Source organism: Panicum virgatum, chromosome 8K (assembly GCF_016808335.1).
Source record: "Panicum virgatum strain AP13 chromosome 8K, P.virgatum_v5, whole genome shotgun sequence".
NCBI lineage: Eukaryota > Viridiplantae > Streptophyta > Magnoliopsida > Poales > Poaceae > Panicum > Panicum virgatum.
The window spans coordinates 13097578-13121577 of NC_053143.1; the positions used below are offsets into that span (position 1 = coordinate 13097578).

The following is a 24000-nucleotide window of genomic DNA, read 5'->3' on the forward strand; positions in this document are numbered from 1 at the left end:
CCTTCTGACTTTTTAGACTGTTTACCTAGGATCCTAGGTGGCTTCACCTGGAGGCTTTAAAAAAAACCTCCAATTAGTAATAATAAGATTGTCAAAGAGCTATAAACTAGGAAATACTACTCCTGAGTGCCATTCATCTCCTTTATGACACTCGGCTCCTAGATGCTTCACCGGGGACCAAGGGAATGCTGTACTTTAACTTATTATTCATCGTTCCCAATGGACTCTATAAATAAAAGAGCACAACACACTCACATACAGGAGCCTTCCGCCAAACTCTGCTGCCTCCGATCATGGCATCATGTCGCCATCAATGTCTTGGGCATTCTAGGATAAAATATGCGTGGTGCAAGCAGGTATATGGTTAACGGTGGAACATTAATTTTTACTTATATTAGATATATATGATTGTGGGTTGATATGATTTGATTCTCTCCATTGAGTTTTTACTTCGTGCGTAAAACACTCACAAACCTTTGAATTTGGCCTGCCAACGTAATTTTCAATGATCCACACATGCATATTTCCCTCACAAATTTTAAATAGTTCACAAAGCGTACTTTCCTAAGAGGCATGCATGTCTACAAGCAGGCTCACTCGAACCTGAAAGTTTCAGTATTGCCCGTAGTTTTTCCATTCAAAAAACAAAACCAAGTTGCATACTCCTATTACAACCTGAAAGGTTATTATTATCTGGTGAATCTATAAAGCCTGTTGGTTACAGTACTCTCTTGCACAATGAGAGAAGGAATGGATCCTACGTGACCAACCGGTGTTGAGTTGATCACCGTGGGCAGCGGTGCCTCAAACCGCAGGGCACTGATGGCCTGCCTGATGGACGGCCTCAGGCTCTGGTCGAGTTGCGTGCACCAAAGCCCCACCAACAGCACGCACTCCATCTCCAGTGCGTTGAAATCGCCATTCAGCCGAGGGTCCGCCGCGTCAAGAATCACTTGTTGCCGATACAACTCTAAAACCCGTCGCGCAAGGTGGATTATGTTGTCCGGCAGAACTATGACGGGCTGCCGGCCGCAGGCGACCTCAAGGAGGACAACGCCGAAGCTGTAGATGTCAGATTCAGTGCTGAACTTTCCTGAGCTCATGCAAGCAGGGTCCATGTACCACATGGTGCCAGCGAGCTGCGTGGTGTGCGTGGCCCGGCTGTGGTTGACAAGCCTCGCGAGCCCGAAGTCACCTAGCTTGGCGTTGAAGGAGGCATCCAGCATAACATTGCTCGGTTTGATGTCTCTGTGCAATACACTTTGTTCGCACTCTTCGTGTAGGTACAGAAGTGCGGAGCCAATCCCGAGGATGATTTGGTACCTGCAGAGAGGACAGCTAAAACAGCATCAGGAATTGCTTTGTTGGTGTGGTGCAAGGAGAAGATCCAAGATTATTGAACTGTAAACAGGGTGACCTGCGCTGCCACGAAAGTGTGTTCTCTGCACTGTAAAGGTGCTTGTCAAGGCTTCCATTCAGCATCAGCTCATAGACGAGCAGTAGTTTATGGTTATGGCACCAACCGATGAGTTTCACGAGGTTGCGGTGCCTCAGTCCACTAATGATCTTAACTTCAGAGGCGTACTCTTTCCACCCCTGGGTGGAGCTCCTGGACACTCTTTTTATGGCAACGTCGAGGTTCAGTGTGTCGATGAAGCCTCTGTATACCGAACCAAAGCCGCCCTCTCCAAGCTTCCGATCGTCAGAGAAGTTGCTAGTCGCAGCGGCTAGAACGTCGTAGTCAAATCGTTTGGGTCCAGCTCCGACGTTCCCGAACACACCTTCCATGTCGTCGGTCCTTCTCTGCCTCCAGCAGAGGTACAAGATGACTAGGATTAACAAGCAGAAGATGCCACTTGCCGTCGCAGCCAAGCCTATGATCATCAGAGGCGTTCTTTGTGCCTTGGAGCTAGGCGGGGGTGTGGGTGCTGGAGCTCCTAGATACACTACACCACAACGGATCGCAATTCGGTCACCGGAAAATATAGTAGACAAAACATCAACTAGTAAGATTCATCCGGTGGCCTCCTAAAAGAAAATTAAAATTATGAGCTTACCGGGCAGCACCATGAGCACGATCGGGTGCCTGTCGAGTTTAGCCAGGCAGCTGAACCCTCTAACGTCAGCGTACGTGTTGACGTTGTTGGGGAAATCCCCCACCAGATACCGAAGCTGGTTGGTGACACAGCCCCTGCATGCTTCCGGCGTCAGGTCCTTCCTGCACTGCACCAGCCCGTACACCGTGCTCGCATTGTCCTTGCCGTACACCTCGCTCCCGTTCGCGAACCGTACCGGCGAGGCGGCGGCTTCTTCGGTGAGCCGGTTCATCATCTTCCACCGGGTGTTGTTCCAGCCGGCCACATCGTCGACGTACGAGGTGACCCAAAGGATGAGCACATGCCCTTGGTCCGTCTCGCCGGATGAGAACGGGTATTGGGAGTAGCGGAGGGCACAGTCACGGTACAAGTGGCCTCCCCAGCAGAGAGCTATGCGCGGCGGCGAGGCGACGGAGCTCTCGTCTGCACTAAGCGAGCTGGCGATGGTGAGGAGCACCACCACCGGAATGGCGAAAAGGCGGCGATGCATGCCTGCTCAGCTCAGCTACCACGCGATGGGTTGAATTTGGCTCGGGGGTGCATGAGCGGACCTGATGAAGCAAAGTCCACCGATAAATACAACAGCTAGCATGGACTCCAAGTTCCATCCAACGAACTAGCAGCAACCACGAGGACGAGGAGGGCAATCCAAAGCACAGCCAGCATATGTTGTCGGGAATCGTTCACTGCCTATTATCTTTTTATAGGGTGTTAATCTCAAACAAACTGCTGAATCGATAGAAAAGGCCATGAAGACGAATCGGTAAACGTTTGCAGTGACGTGCTACTAGCTAGTAACATGTTCTTGTGCAAGACAAATGGTCTAAGCGCAAACTAAAAAAAATATAGCGATGGCTGATACCCTTGCATTGGCTGCTCAAGAAGTCAAGTTGTTCCCTGGGACATTTTTATTGTACACAAGGGCTACTATAATGTTGGGATTCCAAGGCAGGCCAGTATGTACGCTGTACGCAACAGATTAAATGTCCGAGTCGCTGCAACATCCCACAATAGTAGGGGTATTTCAAGCACTGTTTTTTTTTTTTTGAATTGTTTGAGTACTCATGAAAATGATTTGTAATTTAAAGCATAATTTCCTCATACTTTAATTCTCAGTATGAGTAAACTAAATTCCGCACTAGAAGTATTTTGCTCATAGATTGCATGTTTGATTTTGAATTTTTATTGATTTTTTGTGTGTCATTGGAGTTTGAATCTAATCCAAATCTGAATTATTTAATACCTAATCTAGCCTAACAACCTGGCCCCTTAACCTACGGTGTGTTCTACAAACGGCAAGGAGCGTGCTAAGAGCATCTCCAATAGTTTTCTATTTCTCTTTTCCATCCTTATTTTTTTGAAAAAGATAAAAAAAAATAGTCTCCAATATGGTTCCTCATCCTAATTTCTATCTCCTAACAATTGACCTCTTTGTGCATGTTCTTCCCGGCGCCACCACTCCTTCACGCCATCATCGTCAGAGAAGAAGCTATGCCGCCATCTCCAACAGCAGCAGCTTGGGGGTTTCGGTAGCAGCAGCAGCTTGGGTGCTCAACAACACCCTCAGCAGTAACTTGGGTGCTTCAGCAGCAATAGTAGCAATTTGGATGCTCAGCAACACAACAACAATAGTAACTTGGACGCAAAAGGACGCAACAGCAGCAAGTCGAGTGCTTCAGTAGCAACATTGAAAATACATTCCTAAAATATATATTATACATCTCGTTTAAAAGATATTTTCATAAAAAATAGTGGTGCAAATAGAATTAAAAATGGACACTCCATAATGAAGTTATAGCATTTTTTAGATATGATCAAAACAAAAAAAATGTGTGGACCGCTGCGGCCCACCATCCTCTCGCAAGCCGCAGCAGTTGACCAAGGTCGCGCGGTCGTGCACGGCTGCGACCGTACCTGCCTTAGATTTTTCCAAACGGCAAACCCCTAACCTACCTCAGCTAACCGGGACAATCCACCTAAACTGGCCCAGCTACCTCTCACCACTACTTCTTCCATTAGCCAATGACACATGGGGCCTCCGAGTCAGCTCTCTCTCTCCCGATGTTACCACCGTAATGGCACACGTGTGACAAACAGTCAAATTATCACACAAAGAGGAATAATTTTTTTGTTGCTAGAACAATTGAAAACTCATTCTGCAAAAAAAAAAAGTTGTTCCAGCAACAAATTCAACTTGATCACACATGTAGGCTGGCTTGTTCGGCTGGTTTTAGGCCCAAAACATGGAATCTGGGGGGCGCTTGCTGCGACAGCCCTGCTCGGGGTCACACGCATGACCTCAAACAACACTCGTCGTGACTATGCATTGCTCGCGCTACAAAAGCACGAGCTATTGTCTAAAGAAAAATGGTACATCAGTTCATCCTAACACAGCCCAGGAGCTCCTCCTCCTCCTTTCTCACGCTCCCGAGCTGCTCCACCTCCTTCTTTCTTGCGCTCATGAGCTGGGTTTGGGTCTTGGGTTTTGAGGGTTCGGGATCGGGGTTGGGGTTGGTCTTGCTCCCCGACTGTAGAGGAGGATCCTTGGGCACAGCAGCGGACCGGTAGTGGCGGCGGGGGTTGTGGGTGCGGTGGCAAGGTGACGGAACGCCAATGGCCGCAGGTGGTGGAGGACATCCAGTGGGTGGGGAAGGCGAAGGGGAGTGTGGCAAACTTCGCCAGTAGTGGAGATGGTGGTGGAGACAACGGTGAGGCTTGGTGGCAATAGATTTGGTGGCGGCTGAGGCAATGGGAGCCGCTAGAGATGAGGAGGGCGGCAATGCGGGGGCGGGGGGAAGCGCGGGGATGGTGAAGTGCTTGCTATGGCAGGAGCATAAGTAGGCCACGGATCCAGCGGCGGAGCTGTCGAAAACAAGGATGGTGGACTGTGCGGAGGGTGGCGGAGAAAATCCGATGGGCGGGGAAGGCGGTGGGGAGTGTGGCATGCTTCGCCAGTACTGGAGATGGTTGCGGATGCAGCGATGAAGCTTGGTGGCAATATATTTGGTTGCAGCTACAGCAGTGTAAGGAGGGCGGCATCGGGGGGGGTGGGGGAAGGCACGAGGATGGTGAATTGCTTGCTAGGGCAGGGGCAGAGAAAAGCCACAAATCTGGCGGTAGGTCTACAGATTCCAATCCGATGGTGGATGGGTCTTCTTCAACCTCCAGCCAAACCACCAAACTCCACCATTGTCGTTGTCCTGCTGCGGTGGGCTAGTGTGTCGTCGGAGCCCACCCCTATGCCCGCCACCTTCTCTAGACCAGACTACCACCCCAGCCTTCCTCTAAGGTCGATGAGGGAGAAGCTCGCCGGAATCCTAACCACCAACCCCCGAACCCCAAATCCCAAACCCGAACACTAAATCACGCTGGAGAACTCACTGGAGATGGAGAAGAAGGAAAGAGCAGGAGAAAGTCTCGGATTGGTGATAGGGGAAGAAACAAAATTCGAGTGTGAGAGGTAAAGAAAAATCTGGATTAAAGTATAGCTTTTCCGTTTACGTAGGATTATTAGAACTTCGTCATGGTCGGCTAACCCCGATAACAAACCGTAGCTCGGCCCCTGGTTTGCTTCGCAGGTGTAAGGATCACCGGGGTGTCCGACCCTAGAGGGGGAGGGGGTGAATAGGGTCGCTAATCGCTTTTCTATCCTAGGGCTCAATCTAATTGCTTAAGATAAACCTAACACGTCCTACACATGCTAGTTATGACTAAGGTTTATCTATGCTACCCTCTACTTACCCCAAAAGACTTGCAACCTATAGCCAATCCTAATCAAACTAACTAGGAAAGTAAAGATAAGCAAGAAAGAGTAAATGCGGAAACGTAATGCGGTAAGTAAAGCGGTAAGGGAGAGGATATGCAAACTCCCGTGAAGACACCAAGACACACGATTTAACGTGGTTCGGTTAGGACACCAAAGTCCCTCCCTACGTCCACGGCCACTTGCTCACAAAGAACAAGTGGGATGCCGAGTCTCTTCGCTTGATCACCGTCTTGCCACGCCTCCAAGGCTCCCGACAAGCAAAGGCTAAGTGACGCCAAGTCACAAAGACGAGGTCACCGCCACCGTATATCTCGAAGCGTCACCACGGCACCGTCTTCACTATCTTGGAGCTTTAACACCAAGTAGGGGCCTCCTTCCCCGCACAAAGTGTCGTTGCCACTCCACACCAAGTCGGAGGGTCACACGACGAGTACACAAGTTGCTTGCCGCAGCAAGACTTTCTCTCAAGCTAGTTCTCTCAAGAACTAAGCCTAAACAAGCACTAAGCACTCTCACAAGTGTGCTTAAGCCTATATGATGTACAATGAAGCTCTATGGTGGTTGGAGATGATCTTTAGCTCTTGTATACTTCCTTGAACTCCAGCACACTCAAATGGTGCGGCCTTGGGGGTATATATAGGCAGCACAAGCAAATATAGCCGTTGGAGAAAAGCTGCCAGAAATGTGCTTAACACCGGTTAATCCGATGCTCCCCAAATCGCCATCGTCGGTTTAACCGGTGATACTAAACTGCCCACTGAAAACTAGCCGTTACGTGTACGGGCAATCAACCGACGCAATCGACCGGTGTATGTAATGTTAGCGTCGGTTTAACCGGTGAGTGCAACTGTCCTCTGATCCTTGAAAAACAAACTCTCTGGACAACTGCACCGACGCCATTAACCGGTGCATCATCGGTTCATCCGATGTATGCATTTTCCTTGGTCTGCTTCTGCCATTGCACCGACGTATTCAAACTTCCTATCGTCGGTTCATCCGGTGCCAAACCCTAGCCCGCAGGCCATCTCTGTCATTGCACCGATGAGTACATTTTGCCTTACGTCGGTTCATCCGGTGATACTAAAACTCCCAGACGTGCTCAAGTCAATGCACCGACGTGTGTAATTTGCTTGGCGTCGGTTCAACCGGTGACTTGATTTCTTTTAGGTTTCAGGGCGCTGCCCTGAGACCCGCGAGGGGCGGCTCCCCCTCGACCCCCGTCCGCTAACCGGGTAGCGGAACCCCTGTAGGGGCGGCCCTTCGGGCCTAGCTTCGCCTCTCTTCTCTTTGTCATCACTTGAACCTAAAAGCCTGAGTATATCATCTAAGCAAACACATTAGTTCAAGTGTTGCGTGTGTCATCAATCGCCAAAACATTATATTGAAATATGGCATGAGAGGCCATTTTCGCTACAATCTCCCCCTTTTTGGTGATTGATGACAACACAACCAAAACAAGCAAGATGAATTTCAAGAATATGAAGTTGATACCAATTTGAAAAGTTAGAAACTACTTAGCTTGCTTGGATGACATTTCAATGCTCATTTTAAAGAGCCCTTGATACCAATTGTAGAAAGAATTGTAGAACAAAGGCTTGTGTGTGGTTTGAACTATATGAGCAATGAAAAATTTGTACCTCAGTCCATGGGATCATCAAATTGCACTTCTCCCCCTCATTGACTAAGTACCTCCCCCTATCACCATGCATCCTTTTGCATTGCATTTTCCATTCCTCCCCCTTGCTAATGGCATCACTTGCTTGCTTTTAGGGTACATTTTCTCCCCCTTTGTCATCAAACACCTTAAAGCTTCATAACCACTAGCAACAAGGATCATTAGTAGCAAAAGAAATTCACTAGTGATAGAGTGTTATACCAACTAGATTAGGCATATCTCCCATTGTTTGAACAAGCTCCCCCTTTTTCAAAACTTGTGGCACCTCCTATCTTGACATCCATTGTAATACCAATTGTGACTTGTAGGGGTAGTGTTCAAAAGAAATTGAATTCATGGAGATAGCTTTAGGTGACTAGCCATGCCTCCCTATATCATTTATCTCTTTAACCTTTTGGGAGTTATGGCTTGGTCTTCTTCCCTTGTCCAATCATATGGACAAAAAGGAGTGTGACTACAACAAATAGCACTTGTAAAGCATGTTAGTCACAAAAACACAAGCTATAGAGTTAGCTCCCCCTAAATGTGTGCATTAGTGTTTGAATCACTTAATCAAATGTATGCACTTGTAATTCACATAATGGGGATCAAACTCTATAACTTGAAAAACATGACACCAAATGAATACCAAGGATAGGATTGATACCAATTGTAGACTTTGGTATTTTCTTTCGAAAATATGTGTCATGGTGAAGCAATGGTTTTTGCCCATGTAGGTTGCACTAGATAAGAAGTTAGTACCAAAACAACCTACCATATGATATTTCTAGGAAGACATAAAAGATACCAAATGTAAATACCAATTGTAAAGATAAGATCATGCATTCCTAGAGAGGCATTGAGCTACAATGATGCATGAAGGATATCAAATGAATTTGAGATCATCCTTTTACCTTGCTCATTACCTCATATGTAGGGGAGGGGAATTTGGGTTACTAATCTTTAATCCACAACTTGGCTTTAATTCAAAAACTTTTGCATGATGCATCCCTACTCATGCATCCAAACCTTGTCAAGCCTCCAAATTCCCCGTTGCTTGAAAGCTTACTACCATCCAATGATGGCTTGGCCTCCCTCTAAAACCATGATTCCCCTTTGCTTCTCCCTCATGACTTGATTCACTTAGGTATTTCTCCTTGAGAAAATATCTTTCTTTTATCCACATTTCTCTCCCTTTGGAATCAAATCACTTAAAAGGTCTTGTTCCTAAAAAGGTCTTGCAAAACAATATAGCTCAAAAGAAGATTAGTATCCTAGGGAGTTGGTTCATGACTCATGATCCAATTGTATGATATCAATGAAGATACCAATTGAGAATTTACTATGGTGGATCACAAAATCACGAAACTAGCATGACATGAGCCAAGCTTTCCACAAGTATGTGCACAAAAAGATAATGTGAAAATCAAGTGCACAACTAGATGTTATAACTAGAAAGCTTAGATCATATCATGCATGGAGGTAGCTCTAAAAGGATAAGAAATTGACAATAATACCAATTGAATGAGTTTAGAACCTAGCATACCTCCGGGGGAAACAACTTAGTTTACCTTGTATGTACCAAATTGAAAGTGACTTGCAACCAATTGAAAGTCTTTGAAGGAAGAGTACTTGGTACACCAAGGTTGAGCAAGTGTACGAGCACATAGCCTATGAACTTAGATATGAGCATTTAAGTTCAATAAAGCATTGCTCAATATGCATGAGAGCACAAATTATCTAACCACTCTTATAGAGTTGTTTGTTCACATTGATTGTGAGAAACATTCTCTTAGAGTGTTAACTCCACGTGAGACTACAAAAGATAAGCTAGCAAACATGTTAGTCTCAAAAATCACAAGCTATAAAGTGAACTCCCCCTAAATGTGTGCATTTAGTGTTTGAATCACCAAGCAAATGTATGGACATTGATTTTTACACAATTGGGAAGTTTACCCTATAGCTTGTGTTCATAGTACACATAAGAAATACACACCTCATGAAGTCCGTGTACCATGAAAGGTAACCTTGTGTAGCTTTCTACACACTTATCAAGCCATGTAGGTTGCTCATGGGTTAGAGTCATGGCACAAGCAACCCACCATATATAACACTAGGAGATGCAAAACAAGCAAACATCCTAGCAAAAGCAATGGAGCTACATGATGCTTGAATTGAAATCTAGCTACCATTACCTTATGGGGGACTTGGGCAACAAATGTCCAAGTTGTGAGCTTAGCTTGTTTTGGCTTGGACCTTCACTTTTAACTTGTAAGCTAAGCATCCAAATCCCCCGTTGCACTTGTTTGGTGCCTAAGTCTTAGGAACCCAAACCTTTTGAGAGCCATCCATGGTATGAATAATATCCTTGGGCACCCAAATAGGTTGGTTCCATCCATATGTTCTCCACCCCATGACATGAGCCACCACCTTGCCATTCTTCTTCTTTTCAAGTATGTAGTGGTTGCTCTTTTGCTTGTTCTTGTGGGTGGGCTTGGTGTACATGTAGGACGCCTTCAAGTATGGAGATGTGTTTTTCTTGATCTCCTTAGCCTTCTTGTTCTTGTTCAAGTTCTTGGGCTTGCTATTTTTTTTTGCCCTTTGCTTTGCCCTCTTTCTCCTTGCATTGGTAGGACTTGTGGCCTTCTTTGTGACACTTGAAACAAGTCACGGTTTCTCCCTTCTCAAGCTTCTTCACGCCCGCGGAGGTGTTATTTTGAGAAGGTTGGACTTGCTCTTGAGTGTTCTTTCCTTTGAGCCGCCTCAAGTCCATCATTAGCCTTTCTATCTCTTGTTTAAGCTCATCATTTTCCTTAGCAATGAGATCATCACAAGTTTCTACAATCACATTCTCATTGCAAGGGTTTAGATCACAAGAGGTAGACGCATCTACCTTGTCAAAAGAGATAGCACAAGGAATATTGCAAGGAAATGATTTATCCGATGATGATTCACTTTTAGACTCAAGACTCTCATATTTCATTTTAAGTTCTTTATGCTCATTGTCTAACAAATTGAATTTGTTTAGCAAGTTCTCATATCTTGAGACAAATGAAGCATGAAGTTTTTCGTTAGCCTTGAGAGCTTTGATTTCTTTATTTTGTTTAATGAGATATTCTTGTTGATTATGGAGAAGAGTCATCATCTCACACATTTCATTGGTTTCAACATCGGATTCATCATTTGAGGAGGAGTCATCACTTACATCGTTATTACCTAGTGCCATGAGACACATGGGAGGTGGTGATAATCTCCGAGGACGATGGGTGGTTGAGCTCTTGGAATTTTTCTTGTGACTTGAGCTTTCACCACTTTTCTTGGGCTTGTGGATGGCGGAGAGAGCTTGGGCTCTTGACTTGTTCTTTTTCTTTGCCATCTTCTCTATCCCAACCGCACTCCCTTTAATAAGTGTTTTGTACCCAAGCTCATAGAGCTCATGTACATGCTTGGCAATCTTGCGGTTGTGGTATAGCACGGCCCTTGGGTATTCTTCATCACTTGAACTTGATTCATCATCACTATCTTCGTCATCCTCTTCTTCTTGTTCACTTTCACTTGAGCTTGATGAGTCTTGTCGCCTTGGTTGATGCTTGCATGAGTGTTTGGCGGCGAGACTCTTTTTGCTTGAAGGAGAGGTGGACTCTTGCTCTTTCTTCTTTGTCATCCCCATACTATACTCATGGGCGATGATTTGATTGATGACATGGTTTGGTGTAAGCTTGACCAAGTCTTCCTTTTGCAAGATCGTGTTGATGATGTTGTAGTCGGGTTTGCGAAGGCTTCGGAGAATCTTGCGGTTAATTTCCCCATCATCAACTTGATTGAGACCTAAGGCATTAATTTCATTGACAAGAGTATTTAATCGTGAGTACATGTCATGAGCATTTTCATTTGGAAGTTGCTTAAAGCTACTTAGCTCCTCGCCGAGAATATGGTATTTTTGATTGGCAACATCCTTTGTGCCCTCATGATTCTCGACAATTTGCTTCCATAGCTTATGAGCATTTTCATTAGCAAATACACGATTAAACACACTATCACATAGAGATGACAATAGAATAGATTTTGCAATGGCATCATATTGTCTCTCGGCCTTATTCTCATTTTTCTTGCCCTCTTCGGTGACACGCCAAACATCAAGCCCCCGGGCTTGAAGATGTGCTTGCATAAGCACTTTCCAACGTGGAAAACTCGTGCCATCGAAAAATGGAGCCCTATCGGTACTCATCCCTTCCCCGGACATATACTCACTCGACGGTTAAGTCGACGGGTCTCCTACGAGCTTTCTCACAAATTTACCAATAGAATTGGCTAATCCTCGTAAGAGGTGTGAGACCAAGCTCTGATACCAATTGTAAGGATCACCGGGGTGTCCGACCCTAGAGGGGGAGGGGGTGAATAGGGTCGCTAATCGCTTTTCTATCCTAGGGCTCAATCTAATTGCTTAAGATAAACCTAACACGTCCTACACATGCTAGTTATGACTAAGGTTTATCTATGCTACCCTCTACTTACCCCAAAAGACTTGCAACCTATAGCCAATCCTAATCAAACTAACTAGGAAAGTAAAGGTAAGCAAGAAAGAGTAAATGCGGAAACGTAATGCGGTAAGTAAAGCGGTAAGGGAGAGGATATGCAAACTCCCGTGAAGACACCAAGACACACGATTTAACGTGGTTCGGTTAGGACACCAAAGTCCCTCCCTACGTCCACGGCCACTTGCTCACAAAGAACAAGTGGGATGCCGAGTCTCTTCGCTTGATCACCGTCTTGCCACGCCTCCAAGGCTCCCGACAAGCAAAGGCTAAGTGACGCCAAGTCACAAAGACGAGGTCACCGCCACCGTCTATCTCGAAGCGTCACCACGGCACCGTCTTCACTATCTTGGAGCTTTAACACCAAGTAGGGGCCTCCTTCCCCGCACAAAGTGTCGTTGCCACTCCACACCAAGTCGGAGGGTCACACGACGAGTACACAAGTTGCTTGCCGCAGCAAGACTTTCTCTCAAGCTAGTTCTCTCAAGAACTAAGCCTAAACAAGCACTAAGCACTCTCACAAGTGTGCTTAAGCCTATATGATGTACAATGAAGCTCTATGGTGGTTGGAGATGATCTTTAGCTCTTGTATACTTCCTTGAACTCCAGCACACTCAAATGGTGCGGCCTTGGGGGTATATATAGGCAGCACAAGCAAATATAGCCGTTGGAGAAAAGCTGCCAGAAATGTGCTTAACACCGGTTAATCCGATGCTCCCCAAATCGCCATCGTCGGTTTAACCGGTGATACTAAACTGCCCACTGAAAACTAGCCGTTACGTGTACGGGCAATCAACCGACGCAATCAACCGGTGTATGTAATGTTAGCGTCGGTTTAACCGGTGAGTGCAACTGTCCTCTGATCCTTGAAAAACAAACTCTCTGGACAACTGCACCGACGCCATTAACCGGTGCATCATCGGTTCATCCGATGTATGCATTTTCCTTGGTCTGCTTCTGCCATTGCACCGACGTATTCAAACTTCCTATCGTCGGTTCATCCGGTGCCAAACCCTAGCCCGCAGGCCATCTCTGTCATTGCACCGATGAGTACATTTTGCCTTACGTCGGTTCATCCGGTGATACTAAAACTCCCAGACGTGCTCAAGTCAATGCACCGACGTGTGTAATTTGCTTGGCGTCGGTTCAACCGGTGACTTGATTTCTTTTAGGTTTCAGGGCGCTGCCCTGAGACCCGCGAGGGGCGGCTCCCCCTCGACCCCCGTCCGCTAACCGGGTAGCGGAACCCCTGTAGGGGCGGCCCTTCGGGCCTAGCTTCGCCTCTCTTCTCTTTGTCATCACTTGAACCTAAAAGCCTGAGTATATCATCTAAGCAAACACATTAGTTCAAGTGTTGCGTGTGTCATCAATCGCCAAAACATTATATTGAAATATGGCATGAGAGGCCATTTTCGCTACAATCTCCCCCTTTTTGGTGATTGATGACAACACAACCAAAACAAGCAAGATGAATTTCAAGAATATGAAGTTGATACCAATTTGAAAAGTTAGAAACTACTTAGCTTGCTTGGATGACATTTCAATGCTCATTTTAAAGAGCCCTTGATACCAATTGTAGAAAGAATTGTAGAACAAAGGCTTGTGTGTGGTTTGAACTATATGAGCAATGAAAAATTTGTACCTCAGTCCATGGGATCATCAAATTGCACTTCTCCCCCTCATTGACTAAGTACCTCCCCCTATCACCATGCATCCTTTTGCATTGCATTTTCCATTCCTCCCCCTTGCTAATGGCATCACTTGCTTGCTTTTAGGGTACATTTTCTCCCCCTTTGTCATCAAACACCTTAAAGCTTCATAACCACTAGCAACAAGGATCATTAGTAGCAAAAGAAATTCACTAGTGATAGAGTGTTATACCAACTAGATTAGGCATATCTCCCATTGTTTGAACAAGCTCCCCCTTTTTCAAAACTTGTGGCACCTCCTATCTTGACATCCATTGTAATACCAATTGTGACTTGTAGGGGTAGTGTTCAAAAGAAATTGAATTCATGGAGATAGCTTTAGGTGACTAGCCATGCCTCCCTATATCATTTATCTCTTTAACCTTTTGGGAGTTATGGCTTGGTCTTCTTCCCTTGTCCAATCATATGGACAAAAAGGAGTGTGACTACAACAAATAGCACTTGTAAAGCATGTTAGTCACAAAAACACAAGCTATAGAGTTAGCTCCCCCTAAATGTGTGCATTAGTGTTTGAATCACTTAATCAAATGTATGCACTTGTAATTCACATAATGGGGATCAAACTCTATAACTTGAAAAACATGACACCAAATGAATACCAAGGATAGGATTGATACCAATTGTAGACTTTGGTATTTTCTTTCGAAAATATGTGTCATGGTGAAGCAATGGTTTTTGCCCATGTAGGTTGCACTAGATAAGAAGTTAGTACCAAAACAACCTACCATATGATATTTCTAGGAAGGCATAAAAAATACCAAATGTAAATACCAATTGTAAAGATAAGATCATGCATTCCTAGAGAGGCATTGAGCTACAATGATGCATGAAGGATATCAAATGAATTTGAGATCATCCTTTTACCTTGCTCATTACCTCATATGTAGGGGAGGGGAATTTGGGTTACTAATCTTTAATCCACAACTTGGCTTTAATTCAAAAACTTTTGCATGATGCATCCCTACTCATGCATCCAAACCTTGTCAAGCCTCCAAATTCCCCGTTGCTTGAAAGCTTACTACCATCCAATGATGGCTTGGCCTCCCTCTAAAACCATGATTCCCCTTTGCTTCTCCCTCATGACTTGATTCACTTAGGTATTTCTCCTTGAGAAAATATCTTTCTTTTATCCACATTTCTCTCCCTTTGGAATCAAATCACTTAAAAGGTCTTGTTCCTAAAAAGGTCTTGCAAAACAATATAGCTCAAAAGAAGATTAGTATCCTAGGGAGTTGGTTCATGACTCATGATCCAATTGTATGATATCAATGAAGATACCAATTGAGAATTTACTATGGTGGATCACAAAATCACGAAACTAGCATGACATGAGCCAAGCTTTCCACAAGTATGTGCACAAAAAGATAATGTGAAAATCAAGTGCACAACTAGATGTTATAACTAGAAAGCTTAGATCATATCATGCATGGAGGTAGCTCTAAAAGGATAAGAAATTGACAATAATACCAATTGAATGAGTTTAGAACCTAGCATACCTCCGGGGGAAACAACTTAGTTTACCTTGTATGTACCAAATTGAAAGTGACTTGCAACCAATTGAAAGTCTTTGAAGGAAGAGTACTTGGTACACCAAGGTTGAGCAAGTGTACGAGCACATAGCCTATGAACTTAGATATGAGCATTTAAGTTCAATAAAGCATTGCTCAATATGCATGAGAGCACAAATTATCTAACCACTCTTATAGAGTTGTTTGTTCACATTGATTGTGAGAAACATTCTCTTAGAGTGTTAACTCCACGTGAGACTACAAAAGATAAGCTAGCAAACATGTTAGTCTCAAAAATCACAAGCTATAAAGTGAACTCCCCCTAAATGTGTGCATTTAGTGTTTGAATCACCAAGCAAATGTATGCACATTGATTTTTACACAATTGGGAAGTTTACCCTATAGCTTGTGTTCATAGTACACATAAGAAATACACACCTCATGAAGTCCGTGTACCATGAAAGGTAACCTTGTGTAGCTTTCTACACACTTATCAAGCCATGTAGGTTGCTCATGGGTTAGAGTCATGGCACAAGCAACCCACCATATATAACACTAGGAGATGCAAAACAAGCAAACATCCTAGCAAAAGCAATGGAGCTACATGATGCTTGAATTGAAATCTAGCTACCATTACCTTATGGGGGACTTGGGCAACAAATGTCCAAGTTGTGAGCTTAGCTTGTTTTGGCTTGGACCTTCACTTTTAACTTGTAAGCTAAGAATCCAAATCCCCCGTTGCACTTGTTTGGTGCCTAAGTCTTAGGAACCCAAACCTTTTGAGAGCCATCCATGGTATGAATAATATCCTTGGGCACCCAAATAGGTTGGTTCCATCCATATGTTCTCCACCCCATGACATGAGCCACCACCTTGCCATTCTTCTTCTTTTCAAGTATGTAGTGGTTGCTCTTTTGCTTGTTCTTGTGGGTGGGCTTGGTGTACATGTAGGACGCCTTCAAGTATGGAGATGTGTTTTTCTTGATCTCCTTAGCCTTCTTGTTCTTGTTCAAGTTCTTGGGCTTGCTATTTTTTTTGCCCTTTGCTTTGCCCTCTTTCTCCTTGCATTGGTAGGACTTGTGGCCTTCTTTGTGACACTTGAAACAAGTCACGGTTTCTCCCTTCTCAAGCTTCTTCACGCCCGCGGAGGTGTTATTTTGAGAAGGTTGGACTTGCTCTTGAGTGTTCTTTCCTTTGAGCCGCCTCAAGTCCATCATTAGCCTTTCTATCTCTTGTTTAAGCTCATCATTTTCCTTAGCAATGAGATCATCACAAGTTTCTACAATCACATTCTCATTGCAAGGGTTTAGATCACAAGAGGTAGACGCATCTACCTTGTCAAAAGAGATAGCACAAGGAATATTGCAAGGAAATGATTTATCCGATGATGATTCACTTTTAGACTCAAGACTCTCATATTTCATTTTAAGTTCTTTATGCTCATTGTCTAACAAATTGAATTTGTTTAGCAAGTTCTCATATCTTGAGACAAATGAAGCATGAAGTTTTTCGTTAGCCTTGAGAGCTTTGATTTCTTTATTTTGTTTAATGAGATATTCTTGTTGATTATGGAGAAGAGTCATCATCTCACACATTTCATTGGTTTCAACATCGGATTCATCATTTGAGGAGGAGTCATCACTTACATCGTTATTACCTAGTGCCATGAGACACATGGGAGGTGGTGATAATCTCCGAGGACGATGGGTGGTTGAGCTCTTGGAATTTTTCTTGTGACTTGAGCTTTCACCACTTTTCTTGGGCTTGTGGATGGCGGAGAGAGCTTGGGCTCTTGACTTGTTCTTTTTCTTTGCCATCTTCTCTATCCCAACCGCACTCCCTTTAATAAGTGTTTTGTACCCAAGCTCATAGAGCTCATGTACATGCTTGGCAATCTTGCGGTTGTGGTATAGCACGGCCCTTGGGTATTCTTCATCACTTGAACTTGATTCATCATCACTATCTTCGTCATCCTCTTCTTCTTGTTCACTTTCACTTGAGCTTGATGAGTCTTGTCGCCTTGGTTGATGCTTGCATGAGTGTTTGGCGGCGAGACTCTTTTTGCTTGAAGGAGAGGTGGACTCTTGCTCTTTCTTCTTTGTCATCCCCATACTATACTCATGGGCGATGATTTGATTGATGACATGGTTTGGTGTAAGCTTGACCAAGTCTTCCTTTTGCAAGATCGTGTTGATGATGTTGTAGTCGGGTTTGCGAAGGCTTCGGAGAATCTTGCGGTTAATTTCCCCATCATCAACTTGATTGAGACCTAAGGCATTAATTTCATTGACAAGAGTATTTAATCGTGAGTACATGTCATGAGCATTTTCATTTGGAAGTTGCTTAAAGCTACTTAGCTCCTCGCCGAGAATATGGTATTTTTGATTGGCAACATCCTTTGTGCCCTCATGATTCTCGACAATTTGCTTCCATAGCTTATGAGCATTTTCATTAGCAAATACACGATTAAACACACTATCACATAGAGATGACAATAGAATAGATTTTGCAATGGCATCATATTGTCTCTCGGCCTTATTCTCATTTTTCTTGCCCTCTTCGGTGACACGCCAAACATCAAGCCCCCGGGCTTGAAGATGTGCTTGCATAAGCACTTTCCAACGTGGAAAACCCGTGCCATCGAAAAATGGAGCCCTATCGGTACTCATCCCTTCCCCGGACATATACTCACTCGACGGTTAAGTCGATGGGTCTCCTACGAGCTTTCTCACAAATTTACCAATAGAATTGGCTAATCCTCGTAATAGGTGTGAGACCAAACTCTGATACCAATTGTAAGGATCACCGGGGTGTCCGACCCTAGAGGGGGAGGGGGTGAATAGGGTCGCTAATCGCTTTTCTATCCTAGGGCTCAATCTAATTGCTTAAGATAAACCTAACACGTCCTACACATGCTAGTTATGACTAAGGTTTATCTATGCTACCCTCTACTTACCCCAAAAGACTTGCAACCTATAGCCAATCCTAATCAAACTAACTAGGAAAGTAAAGGTAAGCAAGAAAGAGTAAATGCGGAAATGTAATGCGGTAAGTAAAGCGGTAAGGGAGAGGATATGCAAACTCCCGTGAAGACACCAAGACACACGATTTAACGTGGTTCGGTTAGGACACCAAAGTCCCTCCCTACGTCCACGGCCACTTGCTCACAAAGAACAAGTGGGATGCCGAGTCTCTTCGCTTGATCACCGTCTTGCCACGCCTCCAAGGCTCCCGACAAGCAAAGGCTAAGTGACGCCAAGTCACAAAGACGAGGTCACCCATTGAGATTAGTGATCAGATACCAAATAACAGTTTTTTATATATCATTCTTGAGGACCAATGGCGGTCAACCCAGGATGATGAGTGATTGACAATATGATGTGAATTTGATGTCACTTAGCTCGTGATGTTTAGGCACAGGATGCGACATGGCGGTCGATGGATGCGGTGAAGGTCAAGAGAAAAGTTCATGCCGATGAACCAAGGGCGGTGATGGGCGAACGCGGGTAGGCTTGAACTGAGGGACCTAACGAGTCCTGGCAGAGTCACGGGCGACCACGTGGTGCATTGAAGAGCAAGAGTACATGGACAGATGAAGATGGCGTTGGTCGAGTCAAGCGGGACGAAGGCGTCAGAGGCTTGTCCTAGACCGGACGCTCGTCGACATCGAGAAGGTCATGTGGCAGGCATGCGGAGATGGACAGTCTGCAAAACCACCGCATAGGCAAGTTTCCCAGTTTGGGCCTCAAAACCGGGGGCGTGTCCGGTGCACTGCCGGATTGTTGAGGTGGAGGGCACGTGTCGCCATCGCGAAGTTTGCGTTCAGGCAAAGCAAAGTTGTGCAGGAGACGTGTCCGTCCGATGCTCCGAGACACGCGAACGATGTTATCCACACGCGCAGGTACGCACGGTCATGGACGGCTAGGATGGGATAGGATGGACGGTTGTGATGAAAATATGTAGGAAGGTTAACGGCGGCTCGTTCGGCATTAATTAGTGGATGCACTAATTGGTCGTTAAGTGCTGGTCCAAAATTAGGGACCGTTCACATGGACCCATGTATCTAGAACTAGCTGTCGAAAATATCTGTGTGGAGGTAGAAAAGTGAAGCACGCAAGCTAGCCTTCACCACATACTGAATAACTGTAGTACAAGCTTGAAGTTTGGACGGAATTTTTGCTGCCATTTTAAGATCTTTACACATCACGTTTTAGGGATTAGAGTTTAGAATTTATGGTTTAGAATTTAAATTTTAGAGTTTAGGGTATGGGTTCAGGGTTAAGGGTTAAGAGTCTGAGCTAGGGTTTAACGTTTAGGTTTTAGTGATTGGGTTTTAGGGTTTTGAGTTCAGAGTTTACGGTTTAGGGTTTATGGCCATTCCAAAATCATATACATCAGATTTTAGGGATTAGGGTTTAGTGTTTAGAATTTGGATTTTAGGGTTTAGGATATGGGTTTCAGAGTTTAGAGTTGAGGGTTTAGGGTTCAAGGTTTAGAATTTAGGGTTTGTGTTTTAGAGTTTAGGGTTTAGAATTAGGACTGAGGGTTGAGAGTTTAGGATTTAGAGTTTGGATTTAAAGGTTTAGAGTTTAGGATTTAGAATTTGGATTTAAAGGTTTAAGGCTTAGAGTTCATACGAAAAGAGACAATTTCTGACGCATTGTGTTTATCCGTTTGGGCTCTTTCCAGCTCGTAGCATTGTTGACCCGATATCTGGCTCATGGGCGCAGCTGAGCAAACCGACTTCAAATTTCCCCTTACCAAGTGCTAGTACCCGCTACCCGTGTGAAAGCTTGGTAGGCCTAATCCTAACATACTATTAACAGCGAAAGGCTAAAGTGTCATTACGCGCTAGCTGGTCCGCCTACCTGTTGACTTCACGAATCTCCACGCACATACGGACGGTCTGTAAAGGGTGCGTAGCTGCGCAGGTGCGTATAAAATCCGTGTTGCTCCGAGAAAAAGATAGACAAAAATGCCCTAGGCGTGTAATAGACGTAGTTAGTAGTATAGGAGCAAAACTGTCTTTTAGCAAAAGACGCGTGAAAAATAAGAGATGAGGGTCTGCCATCCTGTGCTCCCTGCTCCCCATTTTCCCCTCACTTGTTTCCCCTTCCCTTTCTTCTGTCTACGGTTAGAAATTAAGAGATGAAGACTTGAGATCTTGTATGGTGGATCATAGAGTAATGGAGGCCGTATTCTCCTTTTGAACTCCGGGGTTTTGATTCGAGTTAATATGTGTCTCGAGATCTTGTTTTCTTCCGTTCGGATCTGTATTTTTGGATCTCGTTCTTCTATTCGTGAGTAGCAGGTGCAGCGGCACTACGCTAGCAGGCGGCTCCCGCTGCGTGCAGGCAGGTGCTGCGGTTGCCGCCGGCGTGTACAGCATTGCGCTGCAGCTCCTGGCGGCGCTCGCTCGGCGAGCGGTGGCCACGCACGGCAGCATCTGCGGGGGCCAGCGCCCGATTATATGTCGCTTCGGGTCACTTGAAGCGGACAACTATGGGTGTGCATAACGTTTTGGGTTGTAATTAGGCCTAATTATTAAGATCGACTGTTTCCGCGAACCATAAAGAGATTCTATGCATGTAGATAGGGACAAGTAGAGTGATGTGACTCATATGCATGCAGATTGCAAAATTTAAAAAGTCATAAGTACTAAATTGAGTATCATAGATTGTACTATTATTTTTCTTATGATAAGATCTTTAAAATAAGACCACACTTGTCTATATTTGCATGATATTTTGAAAAAAAAATTATAAATTTTTAGTAACTAAATACGGCTACTGGGAATAAATATTTTAACAACACGAACAAATGATTATTTTCCACGAACAAAAAAATTAAACATATCGAACAAATAATGATATACAACGAACAAAATATTATATATACACGAACATTTGATTATATAGGATAAATATTGAAAAATAAATATCACGGACAAATTAGTTAACATTATGGAACAATTTAATCAACAAAACGAACAAATAATTTGACATTACAAACAAATTAGTTATACAAAATATAAATGTAAATAAGAAGAAAAATGAATAAAAGAAAAGGAGGTAAAGGAAGAAAAAGGAAAGAAAACATGAGAAGAGTGACTGCATGTGCAATTGTAATGCTGCAGTAAGCATGCATGCGCATACTGGAGGAGCACAAAAGCGCATGCAGCAGAAGCACAAAAGCGAAGCATGCATGCGCATGCAGCATGAGCATAGCGCATGACTCTAGTTTGTGGGCTAGCATCTGACGTGAGAAACATAAAGGGTCCAATTAAAATATTCAACTGACCACGCAATAGAAGCGTACTTTGTAACACGCACGATGTATAACCTATATATCTATAAAGCCATTAGGTCCAAATTAAATTCAATATTTTCTAAAATATTATTCAATATTTTACTATAACAGATTCAACATCTCATACAAACTATTTTAACATTTGGACATAATAGATTCAACATTTATCAACCAGCATCAACATTTTTTTTAGAAAAATCGCCGGCCACCCCCTTCCTCTCCGGCGGCAGCAGCAGCGCTCCCGCGTGGGTGGGTAGGTGCGGCGCCTGTGCAACACGGCGGCCGGCAGCAGCGCACGACGCGTGAAGTGCTCCCGCGTGCGTGGGCTGGCAGCAAAGCGCAGCAAGTCCATGGGGGCGGCGGCAGCATGCAGGGTTGGTGGCACCGCGCCGAAGAGTGCCCGCGCAGGGGCTGGCGGGCACGGCGTCGGAGAGCGCCCGCGCAAGGGCCGGCGGCGCCGTGCGGGGCCGGCGACGGCGGGGACCGCGGGGGCGACGAGCGCCGGGCGGGGCCGGTGGCGTTAATGGAGGAGCAGAGGGGAGGCGGTGGGCGAAAGAAAATCCAACGGACCTAGTTCTTCGCATGAATCTCAAACACTAGAAGATGAGTAAGAAAAAATCTACGAAAAGATATACAGGATTCCCAGCACGTATGGGGGCCTCCTATATACCTTCTGGAAGATTGTTAAACAACTCATCTATAAAGCCCATTAAGGCCGAACTACTGAAAAAATTAGTTGAACTAGCATTTAAAAATGTTGAATCAACATTTTGAAAATATTGAACTAACATTTTGAAAATGTTGAACTAATATTTCGAAAATGTTAAACAATATTTGAAAAATGTTGAATCTCGACAATTTTTTGCTAGCATCTTCTCCGCCGCCGGTGGCACGGGCGGCCGCGGTGGCAGACCGGCCGCGTGAGAGGCGGCGGCGCGCTGGTAGGCCGCGACAGCGCGTCGGCAGGCCGCGGGGCGGCGGCGCGACGGGAGGGTTGGCCGGGGCGGGGCGGGGCAACGCGGCGGCCGCGCGCGACGGCGGGGCGGGCAGGGGAAGGCAACCGGCAGCGGGCGCGCCGGGGAAGGCCAACGGAGGCGCGTGCCCGCGTCGGGCGGCGGCGGGGCGCTCTAGGGAGGCCGGCGGCGGCGCGTGCCAGCGGTTGGGCGCTCCAGGGGAGGCCGGCAGCGACGGCGGGTGCGCCGGGGAAGGCCGCCGGCGGCGCGTGCCCGCGTCGGGGAAGGCAAGCGGCGGCGGTGGAGCACGGCGGGGAAGGCCGCTGGTAGCGCGCGTGCCTGCGTCGGGGCGGCGGCGCTGGGCACACGGGGAAGGGAGTGAGGTGAGAGAGAAGGTGAGGGATAGGGTTTTGAGTGTATGAGATCCAATGGTTTTAGATGATTGTACGAATCTCAAACACTGGAAGATGTAGAAGAAAAAATCTTCCGGAAGATGTATAGAATTGGCGGCACGTATGGCCCAAGCGGCCCAGCTCGGGAGTGCGACCACGCAGCCCAGGTGGGTTGAGCTCAGCCACGCAAGGAACTGGGCACGAGGCCCAACAGTCTGCATCGGCCGGCAGGAAGCCAGCCCAGTGAGAGTCTTTGACTTGTTTATTTTCTTTGTTTCTTTTCCCTAGCACATGTTACTTAATTATTTTCTTTTGTACTGCTGTAATTAGTTAATTAATTTCAATACTTGTTAATATACATGCTTAGTTAAGTCCTTGCTTTAGGTAATCTTTTCATGTTTGTTTAGCTAGATTTAACTAGCTTTTATTCCTTTTTCTTATGTTATTTCTCTGCATGCCTAGTTAAGGTGTTTTACAGATAGTTTTCCTTCTCCTCTGGTATGAGTTTTTTTTGGACGTGCTTTACGTGTTGCTTCCATTACGTTTAAGATTTTCTAATCATTTTTAAGATGAATGTGTCACCAGTTGACTCGAGTTATCTTGAGGATTACAATAGTGGGGTTTGGGCAGTCAATTGGAGTCATTTTTTTTGTTGGATTTTTTGAAACCTCTCATTCACCCCCTCTGGTCGCCCATTCCGATCCCACAATTCTTGTGCATATGCGAATACGAGACTTTGTTGATAATTCCAACCTCACATTCACACTAAAAGTTTCTCGAACAATTCGAAGAACATCTGTGTTGGTAGCTGCGGGGCTGGAAGCTCACGCTGAATCTCAAGATTCAAGACGGCGGTGCCAGACTGGAGAGCGGGCTATATATCGAACTGTCTGTGTAGAGGACTTCTTTTTTTTTAAAAAAAAACTAATGATTAATCAACCAAACCCAAGCAAAAAGTAAAATTCATTTCAACCAACCTCCATGAACATCAAATCCAACTAACGCACACCAAACATTTTGGTGCCTAGTCCTTACCAGTCATCACCCATGCCCTTGCCCCATGCATGCTCTGATCTAC

At 45.2% G+C, this 24000-nt stretch overlaps 1 protein-coding gene across 1 annotated transcript; it reads right to left on the bottom strand.

Annotated features, from left to right (window-relative positions):
• Window positions 1-689: 689 nt before the first annotated feature.
• LOC120645465 (L-type lectin-domain containing receptor kinase IX.1-like) lies at window positions 690-2586 on the bottom strand. Its single transcript, XM_039922245.1, has 3 exons — window positions 2058-2586; window positions 1418-1946; window positions 690-1323 (listed from the first exon to the last, which is right to left on the bottom strand). The coding sequence occupies exons 1-3, from the start codon at window positions 2584-2586 to the stop codon at window positions 690-692; spliced, it is 1692 nt and encodes a 563-aa protein (XP_039778179.1).
• Window positions 2587-24000: the final 21414 nt, after the last annotated feature.